The sequence below is a fragment of the Bos javanicus genome, chromosome 1 (genome assembly GCF_032452875.1).
Source record: "Bos javanicus breed banteng chromosome 1, ARS-OSU_banteng_1.0, whole genome shotgun sequence".
NCBI lineage: Eukaryota > Metazoa > Chordata > Mammalia > Artiodactyla > Bovidae > Bos > Bos javanicus.
This window is the reverse complement of record NC_083868.1, coordinates 68,298,606-68,322,849: the sequence shown is the minus strand read 5'-3', so window position 1 is coordinate 68,322,849 and position 24,244 is coordinate 68,298,606. Positions and strand designations below refer to the sequence as shown.

The 24,244-nt window shown below is 52.5% G+C and overlaps 1 protein-coding gene across 5 annotated transcripts in view; it reads left to right on the top strand.

Annotated features, from left to right (window-relative positions):
• The window catches only part of MYLK (myosin light chain kinase), a 281,600-nt gene that overhangs the window by 184,866 nt on the left and 72,490 nt on the right, over window positions 1-24,244 (top strand). For 4 of the 5 annotated variants that reach the window (XM_061408285.1, XM_061408344.1, XM_061408131.1 and 1 more), the window contains exons 14-17: window positions 190-439; window positions 6,221-6,292; window positions 6,727-8,342; window positions 15,266-15,382. In XM_061408285.1, the coding sequence (XP_061264269.1) occupies window positions 190-439; window positions 6,221-6,292; window positions 6,727-8,342; window positions 15,266-15,382 (2,055 nt within the window). Of the gene's footprint in view, window positions 1-189; window positions 440-6,220; window positions 6,293-6,726; window positions 8,343-15,265; window positions 15,383-15,718; window positions 15,819-24,244 lie in introns of those variants that run through there. The other variant, XM_061408385.1, reaches the window with a different exon arrangement.

Sequence of the window (24,244 nt, the reverse complement as noted above, 5' to 3'; positions counted from 1 at the left end):
TGAGAAGCAACCAAGACAGATTTGCCATGAGAAGGAGGTGCTCTCCCTGAGTGTTCAGTAAGAGTCATTTCTGGATAAGCTGTTCTTTGGGTAACATGCTGTCTTCTGACCTTCACCACCTTGGAGAGTTAGGTGGATGCTCTCGGCTGAAAGGCCTTCCTCTCTAATTCAAACCTCTGCTAACTTCAGAGCCGCAGGATGGCACCCAGCCCTGGTTCATCAGCAAGCCCCGCTCAGTGACTGCCTGCCTGGGCCAGAGTGTTCTTATCTCCTGTGCCATAGCCGGCGACCCCTTCCCCACTGTGCACTGGCTCCGAGATGGCAAAGCCCTCTCCAGGGACACTGGCCACTTCGAGGTGCTACAGAATGAGGACGTGTTCACCCTGGTTCTGAAAAACGTGCAGCCCTGGCATGCCGGCCAGTATGAGATCCTGCTCAAGTGAGTCTGCATGCCCTGCTGATTTCCTCTAACCCCTCTCCACCCAGTCCCTACCTCCTGGCAAAGTCGCTACTTGGGACTGGGAAGCCAGAGGAGCCACAGAAGAATGTGGGGCTGGGCTTCAGGGGAAAGAAAGAGCAGGCTTGGTGCTACTGACAAGCTTTTGTTCTTCCACCTCAAGACAGCAGAGGTTTATTGAGAGCCTTCCCTTCTGAGCGCAATTCCCCAGAGTCCTCCATCTTATTACATCCTGGTTTTGTTGCCCCCATTATTTGGTATATGAAGAACATGAGGAAAGATGGGTTAAAATTGGGAAAGCAGCATTATCTATTGTGAAGGGAATATGCTGTGCCAAGTTGCTTCAGTCACGTCTGACTCTTTGTGATGCCGTGGACTGTAGCCTGCCTGGCTCCTCTGTCCATGGGATTTTCCAGGCGAGTATACTGGAATGAGTTGCCATTTCCTCCTCCAGGGGTCTTCCTGACACAGGGATCAAACCCTGGTCTCTGATGTCTCCTGCATTGGCAGGCAGGTTCTTTACCACTGTTGCCACCTGGGAAGTCCCATGAAGGGAATTTATTTGTTATCTCTCACCCCCATATTGCTTGAGACACCAATAATATTCTCACAGTTTCTATGGGTTTTGCCTCAGGCTTTTATACAAGGTTGCAATGAAGATGTCAGCAGGGGCTACTGTCTCTGAAGACTCGACTGAGGCTTGAGAGGGTCAAGCCTCTCAAGATGAAGGTCCACATCTATGATGGCTCACTCACTCACAAGGCTGTTGGCAGGAGGCCTCAGCTCCTGGCCATGTGGACCTCTCCCTAGGGCTGTTTGAGCATCTTCATGACATGGCAGCTGGCTTCCCCAGAGCTGGTGGTCCAAGGGAGACAGCTAGTTTCAGTCTCCTGTGACCATTCTTCGGCAGTCATTACTTCTGCCACATTCTATCCATGAGCGGTGAGTCAGTACGTACAGCCCATATTCAGGCAAAGGGGAATTAAGTTCTCCTCTTGGAGAGAGGAGTATCAAAGAGTTTGTAGACATTTAAAACCACTAGAGGGACATTAACTACCCCCATCCATTTCTCCTCCCTTTCAAGGTCTTTCTAGGGAACATGGGAAGGTGAGCTCCATGAAGGCACGTTGCTGTGTTCCCAGTGCCTAGAGCACTGTCTGCCTATAGTCGGCATTTGGTAGCTATTTGTTAAATGGATGTGATCCAGAAATATTTTTCTACCTTTAAACTGCTCTAATTCTTGACTCCATGTCCACCCTGGGTTGATGGGGACAGAACACCAGCCCCTAGGGTTGGTATTAGCACTGAAAAAGAGCACTTTTCTGTACCATGACTCTGCAAACAGATTTGCCACATCCTGAAGATGGTTGGACTGCTCTGGCTCAGGTGCCTGGCCTCTTTACAAGGGGCTTGTTCTCCTGGATCATTCATTTCCCTGTACTGAGCCCACGGTGTTCAGGGCTCTGAGCTACAGACAGGCTCTGTAACCACATGCCAAAGCTACTGCCATGATGGAGCCTTGTTCTAAGTAAGGACAAAACCTAGCATGTGCTCCATCTACTTGGGTCCTTTCTGGGCATTGCTTTATACTTGAATTGTTAGCTTCTGCTGCGTAACAAACCATCAAACAAAAAATATTTGGTGAATTTTAGTAAAATAGCCACTTACTACTTCTTGGGCATCTTTGGATCTGCTAGGAAATTCTACTTAGCTGGCAAGGCTCAGCAAACCTCACCTGAGGTAATACCACATCCGTGGCAGCTGATGAGATGGTTGTGGGCCAATTGATTATCCTATCACCATCAGCAATATGCTCAGAACACACTGATGGCCTTAGCCTTGTTCCTGAACTAGTTATTATCAGGAAGACCAATCTGCCTCCACAATAGAAAATAGTTTCTTCCTCTCAGCCGTGCAAATAATGGAAACTGATTCTGTGTTAGAATAGAGCTTGTCTGTATGAAAGGAATGATGCTTTGAGACAGTACTCATGTACTCAAGCTAGACATCCTAGAAAAGATGAAAGATGAGTTTTTGTGGGATTTTGAGGCAAATGAGGCAAGTCTCATTGGATAGACTGAATGTGAGAGGGTAGGAAAGAGCAAAGCAAGGCTGTGGGAAGCCTGCCAGGCCAGAGTGGAGGGTTGCACTGGGAGGTCGGCAGGCAGACTGTCTGGGCCCAGCTGGGGACAGTCATAAAACTTAGACTGTCTTAGCTGGAAGGGACTTCAGAAGTTATTGAACCGCCTCCTTGTTTAATAATGGGGGAAGCTGAGGCCTCAGGGTCATGGCCACCCAAAGGTGAGTAGCAGAGCCCAGACTGGAACCCTCGGCTCTGTCTTTAAACCAGATGTTCCTCCATTCTTTGTTTCAGTGCACTGGGAACTTGGGAAACCTGGAACAGGATGTCACACTGGGGTCCCCAAACTTGCATCCCTCACCCCTCTTCCCTCCCCTGCGTCCAGCCTCTGCATTCCTTTGGGAGGCTGCTTCCTGGCCTTGGCTTTTTCCCCAGTAAGGAGGCAAGTCCATGGAAAATTGCCCTGGGGAGTGTGTGCCAGGCCTGCCAGGGGCTCCTCTGACTTTTCTCAGACCCAGACCTAGAGAGAAATCAGACCTGTGCCCAGGACAGAATGCCTTTCAAGGACAGAGACTGGGAGGAAGCTGGGCTGAGGGCGGGAGTGGGACAGGTGCTGTCTGTAGCTGCGGGAGCTGGGGGCACATGCGTGGCTGAGTCCTGCCTTCCCTTCCCTAGCTCTGAACTAAATGGGCAAATGTCAAAAAATCAGCTCCAAATTCTAACTGAAATATTTGAAAGATTGATATTTGCCAGGAAATTAGTTCTTTAATTTTGCATATAGAATCCATTCTAGGGGTGGGTGATTCAGTGTGGGGCAGGGTCCAAGATTTTGTAACCAGAGAGTGGGCTTCTGACTCAGAGTTTAGGAGGTAGGGAACACAGAGGATTCTGTTGGGTGCAAAAGGTGTCACTTACAGAATGACAGCCCCATACCTCTGTGGCAGCACCTGGGCTGGGCATGGGGTTGGGGCCTCAGCCTCAGGCAGCTTTGTAACTGAGTCTGTGCCGACACCAAAGAGGCCCCAAGCGGCTGATCAGCTGGTTAGGTTATCTGGGATGTGGGTCCCAGGTAACCTGCCTCTCTGATTTTTCCACATGAACCCATGATTTGCCCTAAAAGTCTAGCCAAATATTTAAAATGGATAACCAACAAGGACCCACTGTATAGCAGAGGGAAGTCGGCTCAATGCTATGTGGCAGACTGGATGGGAGGGGATGGGAGTTTGGGGGAGAATGGACACGTGTATGTGTATTGCTGAGTCCCTTTGCTGTCCACCTGAAACTATTAATTGGCTATACTCAAATTGTTAATTGGCTATACTCAAATACAAAACACAAAGTTAAAAGAAAAGAGTCTCGCAGAGATTTTGGTGTGTGGCTGTAGAAATAGTGACCCCCAGATCATGCCAAGAGATGATCTCTTTAGTGGGACTGCTGTAGTATTCCCAATTCTGCCCCTTCAGACTGTCTGGGTGCCCCCGCATGAGGCCTGGAGAAGGGGTGGGCAGCAGGCTGCCTGCACCCCCTTCTTCAAGGCAGGTAATAGAAAACAACAGAAGCCCTTGCCAGCTTCCCCTGGGGGAGCTGGCGCTCACTTCAGCTCAGGGGTCAGGGCACCCGACCATTGAGAGCCTCTGAGGGGCTTGGTTGGGGTGAAGCCTGGCCATGTGGTCAACATCTGCTCCTAAATGTGCATCTGGGCTATGTTCTATTTGTGACAGGAGGAGACTCAGCAGAGATGTCAGAAAGGGCGCCCCGGAAAACATGGCCCCAGGGCACCCTGTCCTCATGCTCCATGCCCACCTCAGACCCTGCACCCTGTGCTTACAAGAAAAGTGGGAACAGAATGGGCCCTACTAGCCAGCAACCTCGAAGATGCAGGGTGCTCAGGGGCGAGGCCTCAGCCACAGGTGACCCCCATGGCTATTCTGTGAGTCACCCGAGCCCTGGTAGTTTTCTGTGCTGAGTTCCCAGGATGCTCTGAGGGCCTGAGCCTTCCCAGAGCCTGGTGCTGAGAAGGCACCTAAGTGCTGTCTATGGAAGACAACCAGCAGGTACGCAGTAGATGAGAGAAGGTTAGGGAGCACGAAAGGCCAACCTCTCCTCTGTCAAGCGGGTTCCCAGTGTCGAGGAGCAAATAGTGACCCCCAGGACCCTCAAGAATCATCTGCCACACCATGGGCTGCCGGTGCCTGACCTGGAGTTGGCCCTGCATTGGGAGGGAGGCCATGCAAAGCAAGGTAATTGCTTGAGTGCATTGGCAGCGCCACAGGAACATGTGATCAGCTCTCTGTCCATGTGGGGGTAACATACACATGTTCCCAATCATGGACTGGCAGGTACAGGTGCCCGTCAGGTAGATCCCATCTACATGTGGTCGATATACACATGTACACATAGACACACACAAACACACACGTGTCCCAGGATAGATTTGTACTGAAGAGCACTGCAGGGTGGGATGGGAAAATTACAAGTCAGGTTCCAACCCTTTTCCCTACTAGCCAGCCCTGTGAGTTTAGGCAAAGTTACTTAACCTTTATAAGCCTAGTTTTTCTCACCTGTAAAAACAGTTGCTGACAGCCACCTCACAGATCTGCCATGAGTAAAGGAGATGGAATATATGAGATGGATTAGGTCTACGGTGGGACCTGGGGCAGGTGCCAGCCCCTGAAGTGCACACGACATGGACAAGTGCAGGAAATGAATGGGAGACCCCAAGAGCCCAACACTGCATCCTGGAAACCCTGAGCCTCCCCTTCTTCCCTTTACAGTGGGCACAAGAATGCTGGCACAACCTCCCCGGGCTGTTGGGGCAAGAAACACAGTGGCTGTGAGTCATGATAGGTGGAGGGTGCTACATAAAGCATGGTTATTAGCAGGCAGAGTTACCTTTGACTATCACATCTGCCTGCACAGCTTCCCCCAGTCTGAGCAGCACCTTACTGGGCTCCTCAGAGCCCAGACCTGCCAGCAGATGGCAGCCTTGTGGGATCTGACGGCTGATCTGCTGTAAGCCCAGCACAGCATGGGTATGGTACAGCCCCTTTCCTGAGCCCCTTTCCCCAGCTGGTCATGGACAGTGTTAGCAGTGGGCTAAAGAACCCCGAGCTCTCTCTTTGTCACAGAAGAAGAAAAAGGGTCACTTTGGTAGGGATTAGAGGGTGTTTTCATTTCACGAGCAGGTGAAGGGGACCCTGCAGATGGGGGCACCTTGTGAGTAGAAGGAATGACCACCTCAGTATTAAGGGGGCATGGAATGAGACTCAGGGTCACTGGGCAAGGTTAGTGGGGCCACACAGTCTAGACCAAGCAGCTCCATCACAGCCCTCAGCAGCTTTAGTCTTTACTCTTCCTTGGCTGAGTGTCAATTGTATTATTTTTATGATATACTTACAGAAAAGTATTCCTATTTCTGGATGCCTACCTTAGCTGATTCTTTTTTTTTTCCTTCTTAATCAAGAGCTGGAAAGATAAAGGGTGACCAAGGTCGGGGAGGGCCCTGCCCGAAACCTAGGTCTGGTGTGGGTGTGTTAGGGTCACAGCTCAGTCCATGGTCCCCTCTTCCCTGGAGCCAACCTGTGGCCAAGTTCCTGCCTGCCCTGCCCTCCCTACAGCCCTAGATCAGGCAGGCCCTTGGCCCAGAAAGCCCTTGATCTGTACTGATCCCTTGAATTCTTCAGGAACCGTGTTGGCCAATGCAGTTGCCAGGTGTCCCTGATGCTACAGAGCAGCCCAGCCAGAGCGGTCCTGCGGTGAGTGTCCCCCGGGGGTTGCCAGGCCAGACCCTGTGCCACTCTCCACCCACCTTCCTCCTGGTCCCAGCAGGCCCAGCTCGGCAGCCCCAGATTGTTTGTATCCTCTAGCTGAGGCTGCCGGAGCCAAGACAGAGAGACTGGAAGGGGAATGAGGGAGGGAGAAGGGGCGGGGGGGGTAAATTTTTTTCTTTTTTTTTTTTGCACACACCCTTATAAGGCTACTGAAGTCATTACCGATGTAACAAACCAACTAAGCAAGCAAGCGCCTCTCACCAAAGTTCCCTTCTATAAACACGGCCTGGCCAGCCCCCCTGGCCTCCCCTTTCCTCCGCCCTCCCTCCCTCCCTCAGGGATTTGCTCTCCCTGACGTCTCTTTCTTACCCGGCCCCTTTTCCTCCTGCTACTTTCCTTTTTCCCTTCACTGGTCGCAGGGGGAGGGAGCCTGCCAGCTGCGAGGGCCTCTGTGGCCGAGGAGCTGGTGCTGATGGTGGTGGTGGTGGTGACGGCTACGGGAGCCTGAGGCCTGGCTGGCCGGTGGTGAGAGGGCAAGGTGCCCCCGCAGAAGACGACGGCGAGGACGTGCGTGGGGTGCTCAAGAGGCGCGTGGAGACACGGCAGCACACGGAGGAGGCCGTTCGCCAGCAGGAGGTGGAGCAGCTGGACTTCCGCGACCTCCTGGGCAAGAAGGTGAGCACCAAGACCTTGTCTGAAGAGGACCTGAAGGAGATCCCAGCCGAGCAGCTGGACTTCCGCGACCTCCTGGGCAAGAAGGTGAGTACAAAGACCTTGTCTGAAGAGGACCTGAAGGAGATCCCAGCTGAGCAGATGGATTTCCGCGCCAACCTGCAGCGGCAGGTGAAGCCGAAGACCCTGTCAGAGGAGGAGAGGAAAGTGCATGGCCCCCAGCAGGTGGACTTCCGCTCTGTCCTAGCCAAGAAGGGGACTCCCAAGACCCCTGTGCCTGAGAAGGTACCCCCTCCAAAACCGGCCACGCCAGATTTTCGCTCAGTGTTGGGCAGTAAGAAAAAATTACCAACAGAGAATGGTAGCAATAACACTGAGGCCTTGAATGCCAAGGCAGCAGAAGGTCTCAAGCCTGTGGGCAATGCCCAGCCTTCAGGGTTCCTGAAACCCGTGGGCAACGCCAAGCTGGCTGATACCCCCAAACCCTTGAGCAGCACCAAGCCAGCAGAGACCCCCAAACCCTTGGGTAATGTCAAGCCAGCTGAGACCCCCAAACCCTTGGGCAGCACCAAGCCAGCAGAAACCCCCAAACCCTTGGGCAGCACCAAGCCAGCAGAGACCCCAAAACCCTTGGGTAACGTCAAGCCAGCTGAGACCCCCAAACCCTTGGGTAACATCAAGCCAACTGAGACCCCCAAACCCTTGGGCAGCACCAAGCCAGCAGAAACCCCCAAACCCTTGGGCAGCACCAAGCCAGCAGAGACCCCAAAACCCTTGGGTAATGTCAAGCCAGCCGAGACCCCCAAACCCTTGGGTAATGTCAAGCCAGCTGAGACCCCCAAACCCTTGGGTAATGTCAAGCCAGCTGAGACCCCTAAACCTGTGAGCAATGCCAAGCCAGCCGAAACCCTCAAACCTGTGGGCAACGCCAAGCCAGCTGAGACCCCCAAACCCTTGAGTAACGTCAAGCCAGCTGAAACCCCCAAACTTGTGGGCAATGCCAAGCCAGCTGAGACCTCTAAACCCTTGGATAACGCCAAGCCAGCTGAGGCCCCCAAACCCTTGGGCAATGCCAAGCCGGCTGAAATCCCAAAACCCACTGGGAAAGAAGAACTTAAGAAGGAGATTAAGAATGATGTGAACTGCAAGAAGGGCCATGCAGGGGCCACAGATAGTGAAAAGAGACCAGAGAGCCGAGGGACAGCCCCGACCTTCGAGGAGAAACTACAAGATCTCCATGTGGCAGAGGGTCAGAAGCTGCTGCTCCAGTGCCGAGTGTCCTCTGACCCCCCAGCCACCATCACTTGGACACTGAATGGAAAGACGCTCAAGACCACCAAGTTCATCGTCCTCTCCCAAGAAGGTAAAATGGCTGGGGCCGGGAGGAAGGGAAACCCTGTCCTAGCCACCGTCAGCTCCCAGAGCCCTGCTTGTTGACGGTGCTCATAGCCCAGAGCCGGGTGGGAATGGCCGCTTTCTGCGCCCCTCACCCACAGGCTCAGTGCCCACCCTGGGCCTGGGGCACACACTCCATTGCTAGCAGCCAGAGGCTGGAGTCTGGTCCCAGGGCACATTCCCAGACCTCAGCATCTGTCTGGCAGAGCCCCCTCCTGGCACCCCTAGGCGTGGCTCCTCAAAGGAGCCCTGGGTCTGGGCTGATAGCCCATCTCTGGCCCAGAGAGGGCTCCAATCACAGGCTTGGACATGGGGGCACCAAGCTGGGGCTGGCCGGGGGCTTGGGGCTGAGAGCTGCCTTTGAAGCAGCATTTTCAGTTCAGGGCAGGGTTTGTAGTGATGGGATGTGATTTGAGGTCAACAACAACTTGAGTCTTGATAACACTGTGGATTTAAAGGGACCTGAAGGGGAAGCAGCCAGGCGGACAGAGCCACTCACTTCCTAATTTGGATGAGGCTTGTTTGCTGGTATTTCACATTCTTGGGTTGTGGAGAGAAGGGGGGTGGTGCATAAATCCTGCCATCTGGGGCCTTTCAGCATTTGGAATTCTCAGATGGGCCAGTTTATACCTAGAGAAGAGATGGGGGTGAAAGGGTCTCTTCCCTGACCCCTCCATTTGGTTTGAAATGTTTTCATAAATTCCAGTCCTGAACGAGAGCTCCAAGGATAGCAGGCTTCCCACACCCCACTCTCGTGGCCGGCGCTGGAATAGAGTCTGGCCTGAGCTCAAGGCTGAGGCTGGTGGCCCTGGACGGGGCAGGGTACATGGCTCCCTGGGAAGTGGCACTTTACCCTTGGTGAGTAGAGGGCAGCCACCGCAGAGGCCCTGCAGGACAAGTCCTGTCAAATCCTGATCAGCTGAGACAGAAGCACTCCCCTGGCTGCACTGCCCTCCTCCTACCCTCTGACAGCACCCCTCTCCACCCCCTCCCTCACCCTTCATCTGGCTTCCTTCCTTCCTCTTAAAAACCCTAATGAAGTACTTGAAGATAGCATTATCCCTCTCAGCTCACGATAGAGTTTCTCTCTTCACTCTGCAACTCAGACAGCAAATCTGGGCTGGCTGAGCATTTTGAATCTAACTGCTGAAGGAGTAAAGAGGAAACTGGCCCAGAGAGAGAAAAAGGGTTTATTTTCTGCTAATGTGTTGACATGATAGCTTTTCCACGTGAAAATCCTCAGTTTGGTAGGGGCCTCCAGAAGTCATCTCATCCATCCCCCTGTCTCTGCTCATTCTGGCCGTCCACACATAGGAGGGCATGGGGGATCACCATGAGATGATGATGATGGGGGATTATCTGAGATGTCCAGAGCAGTGGATGCCAAGCCTTCCCTGCCACCTCTGTCAGCCTGTCCTGGTTCGAAAGTGTAGGCATAAGACTGACTCCAAACCTTGACCAGGAGTATTTCCCATCTTATCCTGTGGTGACCTCTCAGAGCAGGACGGAAAGTGAGCTGCTGCCCTCCTGGGGACAGGTGTGGTCCCACAGGTCTGCTCACGGTGAGGGGCATGGCTGCAGCACCCTTAGGGAAGCCGAGGTTAGGACAGCTGAGGACAATATCCACAGCCGTACAGCTGTTCTGGGACCTGCGTGGAAACTGCAGAGCCACCAAGAGTTGCTTGTAAACAATTCACTGGACGAAGCAGTGAAAGCAGACCTCAGCCCTGGTCTCAGACACACCCCCAAGCCCTTAGACACAGGCTGCTCATACCCAGGGTGCGGGGTGGGTCATATCTGCTGGGCACCGAGAGCCTGGCTACTACAGTGTTGCCTCCCACAGAAACCACCTCAGACGGACAGTTTAGGTCCAAAGCTGAAGAAGAAGAAATGATTTTAAAAGGCCAGCACAAGAAGTTTGGTAGAGGGACAGGATTATAGAGATAGCCCCAAGTCCAACCTTTAAAAATATTCTAAATATTTGTAATTCCTCTTTGAAAAATAAGAATAGCTTGGATAACACCACGTGCCAGACACTGACCTAGGCATGTTATTCTTTTCACTCATTTAATCCTCGTAACCAGTATACTGCCCACGTAACAGAGAAGTTAAGGGCTTTACCAGAGGTTGCACAGCTAATTAATAACAAAGCTGGTCTTGGAATGTAGGCAGTTGAGTTCCAATGCCTAGACCACTCTGCTCTATCACCTCTTAGTTATTATAATTCTTGTTAGCGTGTCAGCATGCTGGCCGTTCCCTGATCAACTTCCCCGAGAGCATTGCCTGTGAAGGGAAAAGGCTAATGGCTCTTCATTCCTCCACACTGTCAACAGCTGTCAAGAGGCTGGAAGACTGGTGGTGGGCTCTGGGCTGGTGAGTTTTGGTGTTTTCACTGCAGTGGAGGAAGCGGACCTTGACACGGGCCTATTGCCTTGCCAAGGTAGGGAGGGGGCTTGGTCTCAGAGCAGCGACTACACTCTGTCCACCGTCCCTTCACTAGCGCTTCACTCTCCAAATCATCAGGTGCCCAGGTCAAACACAGACCCAGGAGAAAGCCTGGGGAAAAGCCTTGTCAGTGACCACTTTCACAAACCCCACTGCAAGGAGTAGGGCCTCTGAGAGGTGTGAGTGAATCTGCTCTCAATAGACCTGGAAGAGAGGACACAATCGCACAGTGATAAACCTCTTCCAGTCAAGTGCCGGTGATGAGCAGGAGGAGAGGGAGGGAGCTGAGTGCTGGGCCACAGGGAGAGGCTGGTGGTGAAAGGGCTGGACCTTGATCTGAAGCGTGGAGGTGGGCAGGGCTCCCAACAGGAGAGGGGGGGTGTGGGCTTCCCAGATGGAGGAGGCTGGCTCCCAGCTGCCAGCATCCTCCAGGCTGGAGAGGGGGGTGAGGTCCATTCCATCCTCTATCATGCTGAAGAACTCAATTCTAAAGACAGTAGGAGCCCTTTAAGAGTTGGGAATAGGAGTGGTAGACACAAAGCTGGGGTTTAGGGGCTTTGATTGATTCTGTGCCCAAAGACGAGGAAAGGGCATCCTGAAGAGGCTGGGGAGAAGTATGGTGAGGCCTGGACTGGCAAGGTAGCCATGGCCACAGACAGGAAATGACTGGTTTAATAAGCAAGGGCAGAGTTAACAGAACCTGGTGCCTAGGTTGAAACAGGGTTGAGGGGGCAGGGGTTTGGTAAGGAAGAGGAGGGTTTCAGGACCACTGAGTGTCTGTGTGGGGGTGACTGGGTTGCAGTGATGGCGTCAGTGGAAATAAGGAAGCTGGCATTTTGGGGTGTTTGTAGGGAGAAGGGGGTTGCTAAGTGGGTTTCTCCATCCTTCCCACCCCTCTGAGTATCCTCTCCACCCCACCTCCCTGACTCAGCACCCTTCTTGCTCCTCTGCACTGAACCGTGTGCTGTTAACTTGGCTAAGATCAAGGTTCCCTTCCTCCAAGCCTCACTCCCAGACTGTGGTCCCCAGGCCTTTGGCCATGACAGACCCCTGTGCTCTCCCGCCAGCAGTGTGCATGTCTGTGACCCGCTGCTAGTGGATACTGTTCATAGGTTTCAGGGAGCTTCTCTGAACGCTGTAGCTTGAATAGGGCTCGTAGCCCACGGGCCCCACAGAACATGATTATGTTCACTCCATCTAGTGCCAAGAGAGCAGAAGAGGTGTGCTGACAGTCAATTGAATAGACTGCATTCTTGGAGGGACCTGTGGAGGTGTCCTTGCTTTTCCTGCATCTCCCAGAGCTACAGGGCAGACGGTGCTCACTTACAGCAGCTGGGCCTGCCCTTGGGCCTGCAGGGTGGCCTCACCAGGCCCTTCTGGAGCAGAGCTGCTCAGGCCTTGGCCCAGGACTGGGAGGCCCGAGGACAGACAGGGAGCTCTGAGCTGCTGCTGAGAATTTCTTTCATCTTTATGCCTTATTTTCTGTCCCCAGACCAGGTTTCTTCCCCCGGCAAACATTTCTCCTCATCTATTAATGAGGATTCATTTTTGTTGTGTTGTCAATGGGTGATTCATGTTTTATTGCCATCAGTGTGGGATCTTGCAAAGGCTTTTTAAAACCTGTGTAAGTCCATCCCACAAAACAAGGATCTACGCCACACTTACTATGTGCAAGGCAGTATTCCAGCCCATTTCATTGGATGCATAATCCACTTGAAGAATTCTGAGCTAAGAATTTCTTTCTCTTTTAGAAACCATATTATCTCTTTCAAGGGTCAGTTATGTTTGATTAAGTGTTCATGACTTTCTTACATATATCCTACCAGATCACCTGTTCCAGAAACTATGCCTTGGTCATTCTCAAAAAAAAAATTTTTTTTAACTGACAGTATTCCAGGCTCAGGAAAAACATTCACAATAGTCACAGGCACTGCCCTCCAACAGCTAGGGTGGGAGAGAGGCACGTGTTTTGTAATGGCCTTGGGAAGTGAACTCAGGGCATAGAAGAGGCCCATCTACGGCTGGGGGTGCTTCAAGATGGCCCTGTCCCTGAGGAGGTGACCCGGAGCTGAGTAGCACTGTCCTGGTGAGCCAGGGGCCCTGACACAGAGAACAGCCTCAGCAGAGCCTCTGGGGCTTGGGGCCACTCCCTCCCCCTCACACACCCCACCTCCCCTCTCCCCACACACTCAGAACCCAGGCAGGATGGGGGGAGGGCCTTCAGACTCTGTGACCTTGAGGGGCTCTCCCAAGGCGGGTTCTAGCTGAGCCATTCATTGGATCCCTGGTTCCCATCCCCCTCACCTTCTTCTCAAAATTCCCCACCAGACTGAGGCTTCTCAAAAAAACTCTGGGAAATGGTTTTTCTTCTGGAGGTCAGGAATAAGCTGTCCCACAGGAAATACCAGATTCTTCAATCTGGGCTAGCCCAGCCTCCAAGCCTGCCGGGGCCCTCCCCCAACCCACACACATGGCCAGGGGTCTAGGCTGTGAGCAGCTAGGAAAAGCTGCCTTTATGATATCCCACCCCTCCCCCCGCCTCCCACCCCAGCTCCCGCCGTGAAGGGCGAGGGCTCTGGTCTACATGTCCCACCTCTTCTGAGGTCTCACTACTGTTTTGTGCCATTTTGGTTTAAGGCTGAAGGCAGCTGGGGGACTGAAGTTTAGAGACAATCAGAGACTCAACCAGGAGGTTCGCTGGGAGTGGGCCTTAGCCTCAGACTGAGGAAAAACAGCAGGATGGGGTCTGTGTCTTCTAAGCCTCAAGTCTGGAGGCCAGAGGTCATCTTCTCATGCCCCTGCCTCTCGGATGAATGGAAACTTCTCTCTCTAGAAGATAGTTTCTCTCATTCCCTGATTTCTGTGCCTCATAGTTCTCACTTTCATGACAGAATTCCTGAAAATCCAGCCTAAATCCTTTCCGTGGCAGTTTCTGCAAATTCTGTGCCTAACCACAGGGGACAGAGACCCTGAGGCATTGCGGTACCATGTAGGAGAGTGGAGGGAGGCCCTGCTGAGGGATGGGGTCTAAATGAGAGTGTAGGAGGGGGTGCAGATCAGCCATCCTGCCCCAGGGACTTGGTAGAACTGAGGTTTCCCTGTTGAAGACTTCACCCAGGTGCCAGGAAGTAAACAACGCTTCTATCTCGCTTTCTCCTGCAGCCTTGGTGAGATTCTCTGTGCAGAACAGACGCCGCCCTTCCTGTCTCCGAGTGTCCTTGTGTTTGTTGGTCCAGTCTGTGTGTCTGTCTAATGGGGGCGCAGGTACTTTTTCCATCAAAGGCCGTGCCTCTGCACATTCACACCTGGGACGCACAGAGCTCTGCCAGCTCAGGACCAGTGATTTGTGCCGAGCAGTGTGGTGGAGAGGGAGGTGGCCGGAGCCAGCGGCTCTAGATGGCAGGATGCACACGGCTCTGGCTGTGTCCTCCTCCTCATGTGATGACAGCTGCCATGACAACAGGGCAGCTTCTCGCAGGATGCCGTGCGGCTGGCCTGTGTGTGTGTCTGATGGCAGGAGCGAGGGCACTGCTGCCCCCCTGCCTGGCCCAGCAGGTCCAGTCCTCAGGCGATCTCTCCCCACACCCTCAGGGAAACTCCCCAGAGGGGCCCCTCAGAGAAGGAGCCAGCCCTGGGATGAGAGAGCCAAGGTGGTCAAGGACCAGACTCCCAAGTGTACACCCAACCTGACCCTTCTTTCCCTCAACCAGGCCGGGAGAGGCATGCTGGGGCAAGGGCAGACCCGTAGAAAAGAGAGCTGTCCCATCCCTCTCTGAGGGGACCAGAAGACCCTACCCTGGGGGAAGCAGCCCCGCAGTGCCCCTCTCCCAGCCCAGGGCCCCTCGTCAGCCAGGAGTGTCAGCTCACATACCATTCCTGAAAAGCCAACTCCAGAGTCTCTGGCTGGTCTCTATCTCCTTCCAGAAGATCTGCCCACATGCCAGTGTCCCTGCTGGGCAGGGGTTCCTGCCCTCTTCCACTCACCTGTTTGTTCAGAACGTCCTTTTCCAGAATGCATTCCCAAAATCATCACAGTCAGCTGGTGGAGCGTACTCACCTGCCTCTGTCCCTGCCACAGTCTGGGGACCTGAACTTGTCTCTCTTGGTGATGTCCAGTGTGAGGGCCTGGGTCCATCTGCCCCTTGCATTGTGCTACTGCTCTCCAAGGTCAGGGGCTATTTCTCCCTCTTCTTCTTACCTTGCTGTTGTATATTTCTATGAGAGAACTCACTAGAAGCAGGGGTTGGGTGTATTTAGGGATCAGTTATTTTGGATCTGGGTTATCTGTGGGCTTTGATGAGGAGAGTGGGTTGGTTCCCACAGGACCTCTGACTTCTGGGCTCCTGAGGATGCCTGTGTGAAGCGCACTCGCTGTGATACTCCCAGTGCCAGGCAGATGTTGGGCTCAGACCTGGTCCACTCAATACATCTTCCTCCTCCCCACAGGCTCCTTGTGCTCCGTCTCCATCGAGAAGGCACTGCCCGAGGACAGAGGCTTATACAAGTGTGTAGCCAAGAACAGTGCCGGCCAGGCTGAGTCCTCCTGCCAAGTCACCGTGGACGGTAGGTGGTGTCCACCCAACACAGCCCCACACAGAGTCCCACTTATCAGCGCCCACCGTCCCTCAACAGATCTGCCCCCAAAGCGGCCATCCCCACCAGAGGCATTCTCATCGTGGATGAGAAACCATCTTTTGCAAGACGAGGCAGGAAGGGAAACAGCAGCTCTGCTTGATGGTTCCTCGTGGCCTTGCAGCCCTGCCCTCAGCTGGGAGGAGGTCTGCTCACCTTATGGGCCCCCTCCCCGGTCCTAACCGCACTCCCATGCTAGGCAGGGAAGCTGGACACAAGACAGGAGGAGAAAGGAGAAAAGACACACCCACAGGAAAATGACTACATAGTATTTTACAAGCCGAAACAAACAAGTGTCAGTGCTGGCTGGACAGACCCGTGAGGCGGGAGCAGAGTGGGGTCCAAGTGGGGGCACTTCTTCCAGGAGGTGAGTCGGGGTCTGAGGGTTTGGGTAGAGGGGCCAGGCCTGCCTCTGTGATTTGAGAGGAATAATCAAAATGTAACAGAGGGAGGGGATGAGAGGCGTGAGGGCAGAACGTCCTGCCACGGCTCAGTGGAGCTTCCCGTGAGGAGGGGGCGAGTCCAGTCCTGTGGGGATTTGTCCTAAAGACACGCAGGTGGCGTGTGTGTGAGTCTCCTGCTCTCCTCCGCGTTTTGGAAGGAGACTAGATGGTTTAGGCCCCCGCCTCCACTTGACGTGACAGGACACCGGGCTCCCAGGGAAGGGAGAGCGTCCCTCGTGAGGTTTGCTGCTCTATTAGGGCCGAGCTAGGGCCGGAGTCCCATCTGGGGACTCACAATCCAGGGCCCATTCTTAGTATTTTGTTACTTGCCTGCAATGGCCTACAAAGGTAGTCTGGGGAAACAATTTCGTGCCTTTGAAATGCCTGGCTAGTAACTATCAGTGACATGTTAGAAGCTAGTGTCCAAATAAGGCATCTTGAAGACCAGCTTTGTTGTTCCTCTGCCTGTGAACACGATCGCTTGACTTCTAAACTCCTAACCTGTTTCACAAGATGTGGAATCGTTGTCTCTGTTCTGGATATTGTAATGTGATTTCCTGATCATGAAAGCCGAGATCATGATACACAATGAGCGGGAGAAAAGGAAGGAGAGTCTTAACAGCCAAAGTCTTTAAACACACACACACACGCATACACAATGGCAACACAAATTAAATTGTCAGTTGCCAATAGTAAACCTGAGATTGTAAAATGCTGTGTGTGTCTCCCTGGAGTTCTGTGAATGTGTTTGTCACAGATATTCTGAGTTCAAGGGAGAAGATTCGATGGGTCAAAGTATACAGTCAGTTCAGAAGGGGGTTTGAAGCACGTGTTTTGAGACTAAGGGGCTGCTGCTCCTGATTCCTCTTGTCACCCACCCAGGTCAGATCCTGTTTCTTTCTAGACAGGTGCTGTAGAATAGTGTTCCTGGAAACTTGGCTTCAGAAGCCTATTTCTAAGAGCCCATACTTGGGAGCCATGCTGATTTCCGAAGGAAGCCTCTCTTGCTGATGAGGTTATATGCTTTTGGAATCCCTGGCCTCTTTGGGTCCTATTCACATGTCCAGCTGAAGGCAGGACAGCAATTCATTCTTATCTGCAAAGTGTCAACACCTTTTCCAGAAAGAGCAAAATGGTTTATTTTTAAAACCAAACTTTGTTTTCAAAGTAAAATTTCCTTTTTCCTTACAGAATACATTTGGGGATATTTTTAAAGGTTTGGGAAATTCATTCTGCAACTCAAGGCGCTTTTGTTGCCCCTAAGTTGGTCTTCTTAGTAGACTCCCTTAGGAGACTAATAGACTCCCTTGCTGTCTCCATGAACGTTGACCATCATAATTTATCTGTGGTTCCTTTGGAGGGACCCTTGCAGGGTTTGCCCTCCAACTACAGATTGGGAGTTGGGTCTTAGGAGAAGAGCTAGGAAAGGGATCAGAGGGAAACCAGCTGAGATAACAGCGCTGACTCCAGGTTAACTGGGTTTCGGTTTATATTTTTTCAAAGAGAAAAAAGGGCAGCCCCTTCCACACCCACTTTCTTTTCCCTGTTGCTACACATGGAGATATGTTCTTGTCCTGCACGTGAGTTGCTTTCTTGCCACATTTAGCTTTATCTTTCCATCAAGAGCCACCTCTAAGCACATAGTTAAGGACTGCAGACTTCTGAGCTGCTCCCTGGCCCCCTTTCAGCATCTCTCCCGCTGTGCTTCTCTCAGCTGAATAGGCTTTGAGTCCTGCTCTGTCCCCCGATCCTCTCAGCTCTCCCCACTCCCTTACTCAGTAAGACCTGGTGGTAGTACCCAATGGGTCCACGAGCCCTTTGATCTTACAGGCAAATTTCTGTGTGTTTGTGGATTAGAGCATTTTTTAAAAGATAGAGTCCATAGTTTTTAACCATATTCTTAAAATGAGTCGTGAATTAAAATAGAGTGAAGAACCACTTGCCCTAAGAAGTAACCTTGACTGAACTTTTAAGCCCAGTCATTGTGCAGGGTCTCCCATTTCTCTCCATCTGCAGCTTCCCGCTACACCTCTGGATAAGACATGCCTTGCATCCCTCCTAAGGGGCTGCAAGGCCCCTCTCCACTAGGGGTGAGGAACACAGCTGCTGCTGATGTCAGACTGGCCTTGCCCCCGACAGTCACTCACCATCACTCGGGTAGCCTGTGCTGGACACCACTTAGACTCTACATCTGTGGCCAATAGAATGATATATTTCAAGACCTCATGAAAATGACTTTGGTTCATTGGCTGTTCTGTATTAGCCACACTGCTGCCTCCCTCAGAGGGAGGTAGCCTTTATATTGCAGCACATCTGGCTCTTTTAATCCTGCTGCTTCGGTTGTTTCCATAAGAAAAAGGGTGCTCTGTGCACTGTCTTGATTATGGTCATGCCGCTGTTCCATCCAAGATAGCAGCAGGCATGTCAGCTTGTACTGCAGAAAGCAGCTGAAGCCTGCAGTGGGTAAGGATTTGTCAGAAAAAAACCCCAACAAGGAGAAAAGGCTGGGCTTCAAGGCCTGCCATGGCCAAAAACTCTTGTGCATTTTTAGTTTCTGCAACAATTGGGCAGGGTAGACTTCTCATTGGGAAAACCCAGGTTCAGTGAGGGTCAGAAGGCTTCCCCAGTCACTCAGTACGAGGGGATGCCACATCCCTGACTGTCTCTGATTCCAAAGCCCAGGCCCTTTGAGCCACCCTGCTCAGGGAGTCACAGCATGAGTTACCCTGGCAGGACTTGAACCCAGGTGTGTCTGGTTCTAAAGTCTGCACCTTTCCCTGGACTGTGTGGTGCCCCTGAATAACACTGAAGTTTCCACTGTCTGAGAGAGCCAGGTCTCCCTTACTAACAGCCTTTCTTGCTGGGAAGCCCTGCACCTCTGTGAGTGGCCCAGGTGAGAGGTGAGAAGGCAAAGCCCTTTGTAGGCCCCAACTCCAAGACAGGGCAGCTCTAGCCACCCTGCCCAGCTGCCCCACCAAGGGCTTCGGGCCTCAGCCACCTGTGAGATCAGAGGTTTCACAACCATGGAGGGTGGTGTGTGTGTGTGTGGTGGGGTGTAGCGTTCCAGTGGGCATTCATTCAGCCAGTACATCAGTGCCTGCCCTGCCAGGCACTGCCCCGGGGGCTGGGGTTCAGAGCAGTGAATGAAACAGAAGCTCCTGGTCTCAGAGCCTTTACACTGGAGTGAGGGAGAGACAAAAACATGGATGAGCAGACAAGTCCTACGATCTCAGGCGATGACACGTGCTGTGGAGAAAGCAAAACGGGGCCAATGGGGAGGGAGGGCCTGTCTGAACAGAGGCCTGAAGACGTATGGGAAGGAGTCTCAGCAGTAGGAAGGAAGAGTAAGGGCGGGAAGCTCAGCCCTGAGCTGAGGCTGTGAGCAGGCACTCCCAGAAAGAGAGGTAAGGAGGCCAGTGTGGCTGAGCACCAGGCCAGGGGCAGAGAGTGGGAAATGAGGCTGAGGACCTGCAAGGTCACGTGGGCTGCAACAGGACACCAGATTTTATTCTAAGTGAGATGGGACAACACTGGACGTGGTAAAGGATCCCTCAGGTGGTGACCAGACCCAGGAGGAGGACGAGGAGAGCAGGTGTGAGGTGGCCATGATGTCCAGGGAGCTTAGACTCCATGGGAGAGGTGGGAAATGACCAGACTGATCATGTTCTGACAGTACAGCTGATAGGAGTTGCTGAGGAACTGGAAGAGGAGAGAAAGGGAAGTCAAAGGTGACCCTTAGTTTTTGTGAGAGAGCACATGTCAGCGGTGGTACCAGCTACTGGGGTTAGAATGTGGGGGGCAGGGTGGGGGCGGAGTCAAGCATGTGGAGTTTAAGGGTATAAGACATCCATAAGATATCCAAGGGGGCTTGTCACGTTGGCCGACATTTAGACAAATCTGGAGTTGAGGCAGGAGTTGGGGTTGGAGGCAGGATATGAGGAGTCAGCTGCATGAGGCCATTGAATGTCCTAGGATTACATGGGGTCCCTAGGGGTGGATGTGGATGGCAGAGAAAAGGAGAGAGCCCAACACTGAAAAACAGGGCTGGACAGTGGTCTGCAAAGGAGACACAGAGGACTGGCTGCAGTGAGACAGGAAGAAATCGAGGAGAGAGGGTTGCTCTAGAGGCCAGAGAGCGATCATTTCAGCAAGAAAGGATGATGGAGGTCAATACGTCAGACGCCTCTGCCAAGTAGAATAAGCCTCTGAGCCTGAGCGTTGGCCTTTGGGTTTGGCAACTTGGGGTGATTTGTGACTGTGAGAAGGGAGCTTCAAGCCTAACTTGCGGTGCATGCAGCTAACTACCCATTGGCTCCTAACTGCTGCAATCCACTGCCACTATGGCCCGGTAACGCTTCTGATTGCTGAGTTGACTTCGACCCACTCTTTTCTTGGCTTCAATCTGCTCCCACTCCCATTTGTTCTTTGTATCGACTCAGGCAGCTAACGTGTATTAGGTTGAACTAAATCAAATTACCATTTAGCAGGTCAAAAGCACCTGAATATTGGTAAACAGTGGAGAAGGAAATGGCAACCCACTCCAGTGTTCTTGCCTGGAGAATCCCGAGGACCGGGGAGCCTGGTAGGCTGCTGTCTATGGGGTCGCACAGAGTCGTACACGACTGAAGCGACTTAGCAGCAGCAGCAGCAGCAGCATTGGCAAACAGTATGGTTCAACCTGAAACATGAGTATAAAGTACTTAGCATCATACCAGGCATGGACTGGGGCTTCCCAGGTGGCACTAGTGATAAAGAACCTGCCTGCCAATGTAGGAGATGTAAGAGACGTGGTTCAGTCCCTGGGTTGGGAAGATACCCTAGAAGAAGGCATGGCAACCCACTACAGTATTCTTGCCTAGAGAATCCCATGGGCAGAGGAGCCTGGTGGGCTACAGTCCATGGGGTTTCAAAGAGTCACACACGGCTGAATCGACTTAGCCCAGACGCCCAGGCATGGACTAAGTACCCAATAAATGCCAGCTGTTACTCCACATCTCATCTCCTCCTCTGGGAGGTGTGGCTATTCTCATTTTCCTGGTGAAGAAGATCAGGAGCTTGCCCAAGGACGCATGGTCACTGGCCTGCAGAGCTGGGAAGACACTCATTCTGGTTCGACTTCTCTCTCCTGGCCTTGCCAGCATGCTGCTTGCTCCAAGGCAGAGAGAGAGGCCAGCCCCTCTGCCCTACCCATTCTGGGGGCTCCTGGAAGCTCAGACACCCTCCCAGAAGCCTCCCAAGACATCATTCTCCCTACTGAGAGTTGCAGCTCTGGGAATGACCTCTCTTGGGGGAGACAGAAGGAGAAAGGCTGCAGTGGAGGCTGAGCCCAGAGCTAGCCCAGGAGTGGAAGGGTGAGGCGTTGTCCATATAAGGATGTGTATTCCTCTCTGTGTCAAGGCCCCCCATCTCCCCACACCACTACCTTCCTCCCCCGTGCTTCTCTGGGGGCACAAGCAGTCCAGCAAAGGACTTCCAGCCCTGGGGCCCAGATCTAGAAATGGAGTTCAGTTTCATCACAAGCTGATTAAAATAGACAGAAAATACACGCTGCTCTTAAACTTTTATAACTATTATTTTTATCCCCTGGGCAGGCGTGTGAGCACAAAGCTGGTTCTGATTAAGCACATGGTCCTCCCAGCCCACTCCTTGCTGTGGTTCTCACAGACAGACTGATAGATAATGGCTTGTGGTACAGGCACAACCCCCAAGGGGGCAGGGGTGCTGAAGAGGAAAGAGGGGGCTCCTCCCACCCCTTCAGTGCTCCATGTCTGCAGGAGTGCCTGGTTTGACAGTGAAAGCTGAGCCCCTTTCCCCAGGGCCAGATGGAAAGATAAGCGCAGGGAATATCTACAAACAGAACTCAAAGCACAAGACTGTCGTCTCTGACTCTTGGTGACCCCAAGGACTGTAGCCCGCCAGGCTCACAGGTCACTGTAAAGCAGTCACCCACACTCTGAGGACGGATGCAGGGGCAGGAAACATACAGCAGGGCCTCCAGGAGGGCTTTCTGAAGAGGGAGGATCTTAAAGTGATTTGGGAAGGAGGCCAGACAATGTGGCAAACAGGAGAAGTGAATGAATAGGTAAATGATCACCGTTGCATGCCTTCTCTCCCTAGAGTCTTGCAGTGCTACAAGGCAGAGAAAATAAGTGTCATTTCCTTTGTACAAATGTGGAAATAGAGACCCAGGGCATGATCCCAGGATTCCTGATGACAAAGGCAAAACTAGAGCCCTCCTCTCTCCTTCCTGACTCTGATGGTGCTCAGAAGCAAAGCCCACCACAGCCCCTCAAGGAGAGAAGGAATCTCAGTCCCTGTCTGCCTTCTTTCAGGCACTCAGGGAGACTGGCCCTCCCATCCTTTGCTTGCTTGGGCCTCAGTCTCCCCATCATTTAAATAAAAAGTCTTGGCCCTTCTTTACCTCCCTCCTCTGATGCCCTGGAACTCACTGGGAAAAAGATGGTGAGAAGAGTGCTGATGCCAAGGGAAAGAGGGCTGTGTGCACCTACTCTGTCCTCACCTCCTCTTCCTTAAAAGGGGAAAACAAAGAAGTGTCTGGGTGTGCCTTTCTTTGAATTGTTATTGGTGCTGTCGCTGCTGGTCTGGAAGGAAGGGAAGAAGGGAGGGCCTCAGACAAGGGAAACTAGACTCATCTCATGACCTTAGTGTATGGCAGCCTCATCCACAAATGTCAGGGAAGTATGGACAGGTTTTCCTGACTCTAGCAGTAGTCCCTGAGACCCGCCCCTACCTCTGCGCTCACCCGCAGACACCCCGACCTGAGCAGAGAGACTAGCAGTTTTCAGCCTGGCGGCATATTATTGACACCAACCCCCACACACAGACCAATCAAGTTGGGATCTGGGGAGTGAGATACCAAGGTACAGGTGCTTCTAATGAGCAGCCAAGGTTAAGAACCAAAGGCTAATAAATATGTACTAAGGATTTTTCTGGAGAAGGAAATGGCAACCCACTCCAGTATTTTTGCCTGGAAAGCTCCATGGATGGAGGAGCACAGTAGGCTACAATCCATGGCGTCGCAAAGAGTCGGACACGACTGAGTGACTTCACTTCACTTCAACGATTTTTCTGTAGATGACAATGATTTCTATTTCTGGGGAGAATACCCAATAAGAGAAAATGAAATCATCCCTTCCCCATGGCACTTCCTGCTGAGGAGACAGGACACAGGCCATGTTGGTTATGGATGGTGGGGGCCCTGGCTTATCATCTGGGGCTTTTTGGCTCTTACGGAAGGCAGCAGAGGATAACACTCAGCTGGGGATGGCAGCAGGGCAGGGGGATTCCTGGATTACCCAGGTAACAAAGAGTGGGCTGGCCTTGGTTTAGGAAGGAAGCCTATTGATGTAAAGGAATACATAGGGAGAGACCCACATTCTAGAGCAGGAAAGGAACCCAACGCCATCTAGAAGGAGCAATGCATCCTGAGAGGAGCACTGAGTCTGCATGCCGGGGAATCGTACGCGCCCAGCCCCTAGTTCTGTGCTTATGTGCCCACCCGCCAGAGACCCTAGTGTCCAGTCTAGGGGAGAGCACGTGTTAGCAGCCAGGATTGCCCCACCTTGGAGGAGGGACCGGGAGATGGCCCTTCCTCACCAGCCAAGCCACAGGAATGTGGCCAAGCCTCAGCTGGAAAGTCCCACCCGCTCCTTTCTCCCTCGTGCTTCCTCTTCAGGGGCAGGAAGAGGATGCACAGGAAGGGGCTTTGAGTGGGGGAGGCTCCCTCCTAGCACGGCCTCTGAAGGGAGTTCCTTGTGGGGAAAATGCTGGAACCTAGTGATAACAGCACAGCCAGCTCCTTCTTATCCTGGTCCGCGGGCAGTTTCCCTGCAACTTGCTCCAGTCTGGTCTCTTTAAGGCCCAGTGAGGGCCTTTTCCTTTTCCACTCAGCCCAGCCTAGCACCATGTTATCCTTGGCAATTAAAAAAAAAAAAAAAAGCGTAACGTGAGAGTTGCAAGTTAAGCTTTATTTAGCGCAAAATGAGGACCATGACCCAGGAGACAACACCTCAGATAGCTCTGAGAAACCACTCCAAAGAGATAGGGGCGGAAAGGTAAGTATATATGAAATTTTGGTGAAGGGTGAATACATGCAATCAAGCACATATTTTTCCAGAAGGTTTCTGCTAGTCTCGTGAAGCTTGTGCTAGTCACGAGAAACCGTCATCACCATGAAGGATTTTTAGTGTTTTTCTAGATATGAGGAGATACAAGAATTGGGCTCCTAAAATTTGCTCCTGAAAGTATGTTTATCTGAAGTTGTGTCCTGTGCGTTTCCTACCCACTGCCCTTCCAGAACGCAGATTGCCTCGGCTCTGCTCTCCCCTCT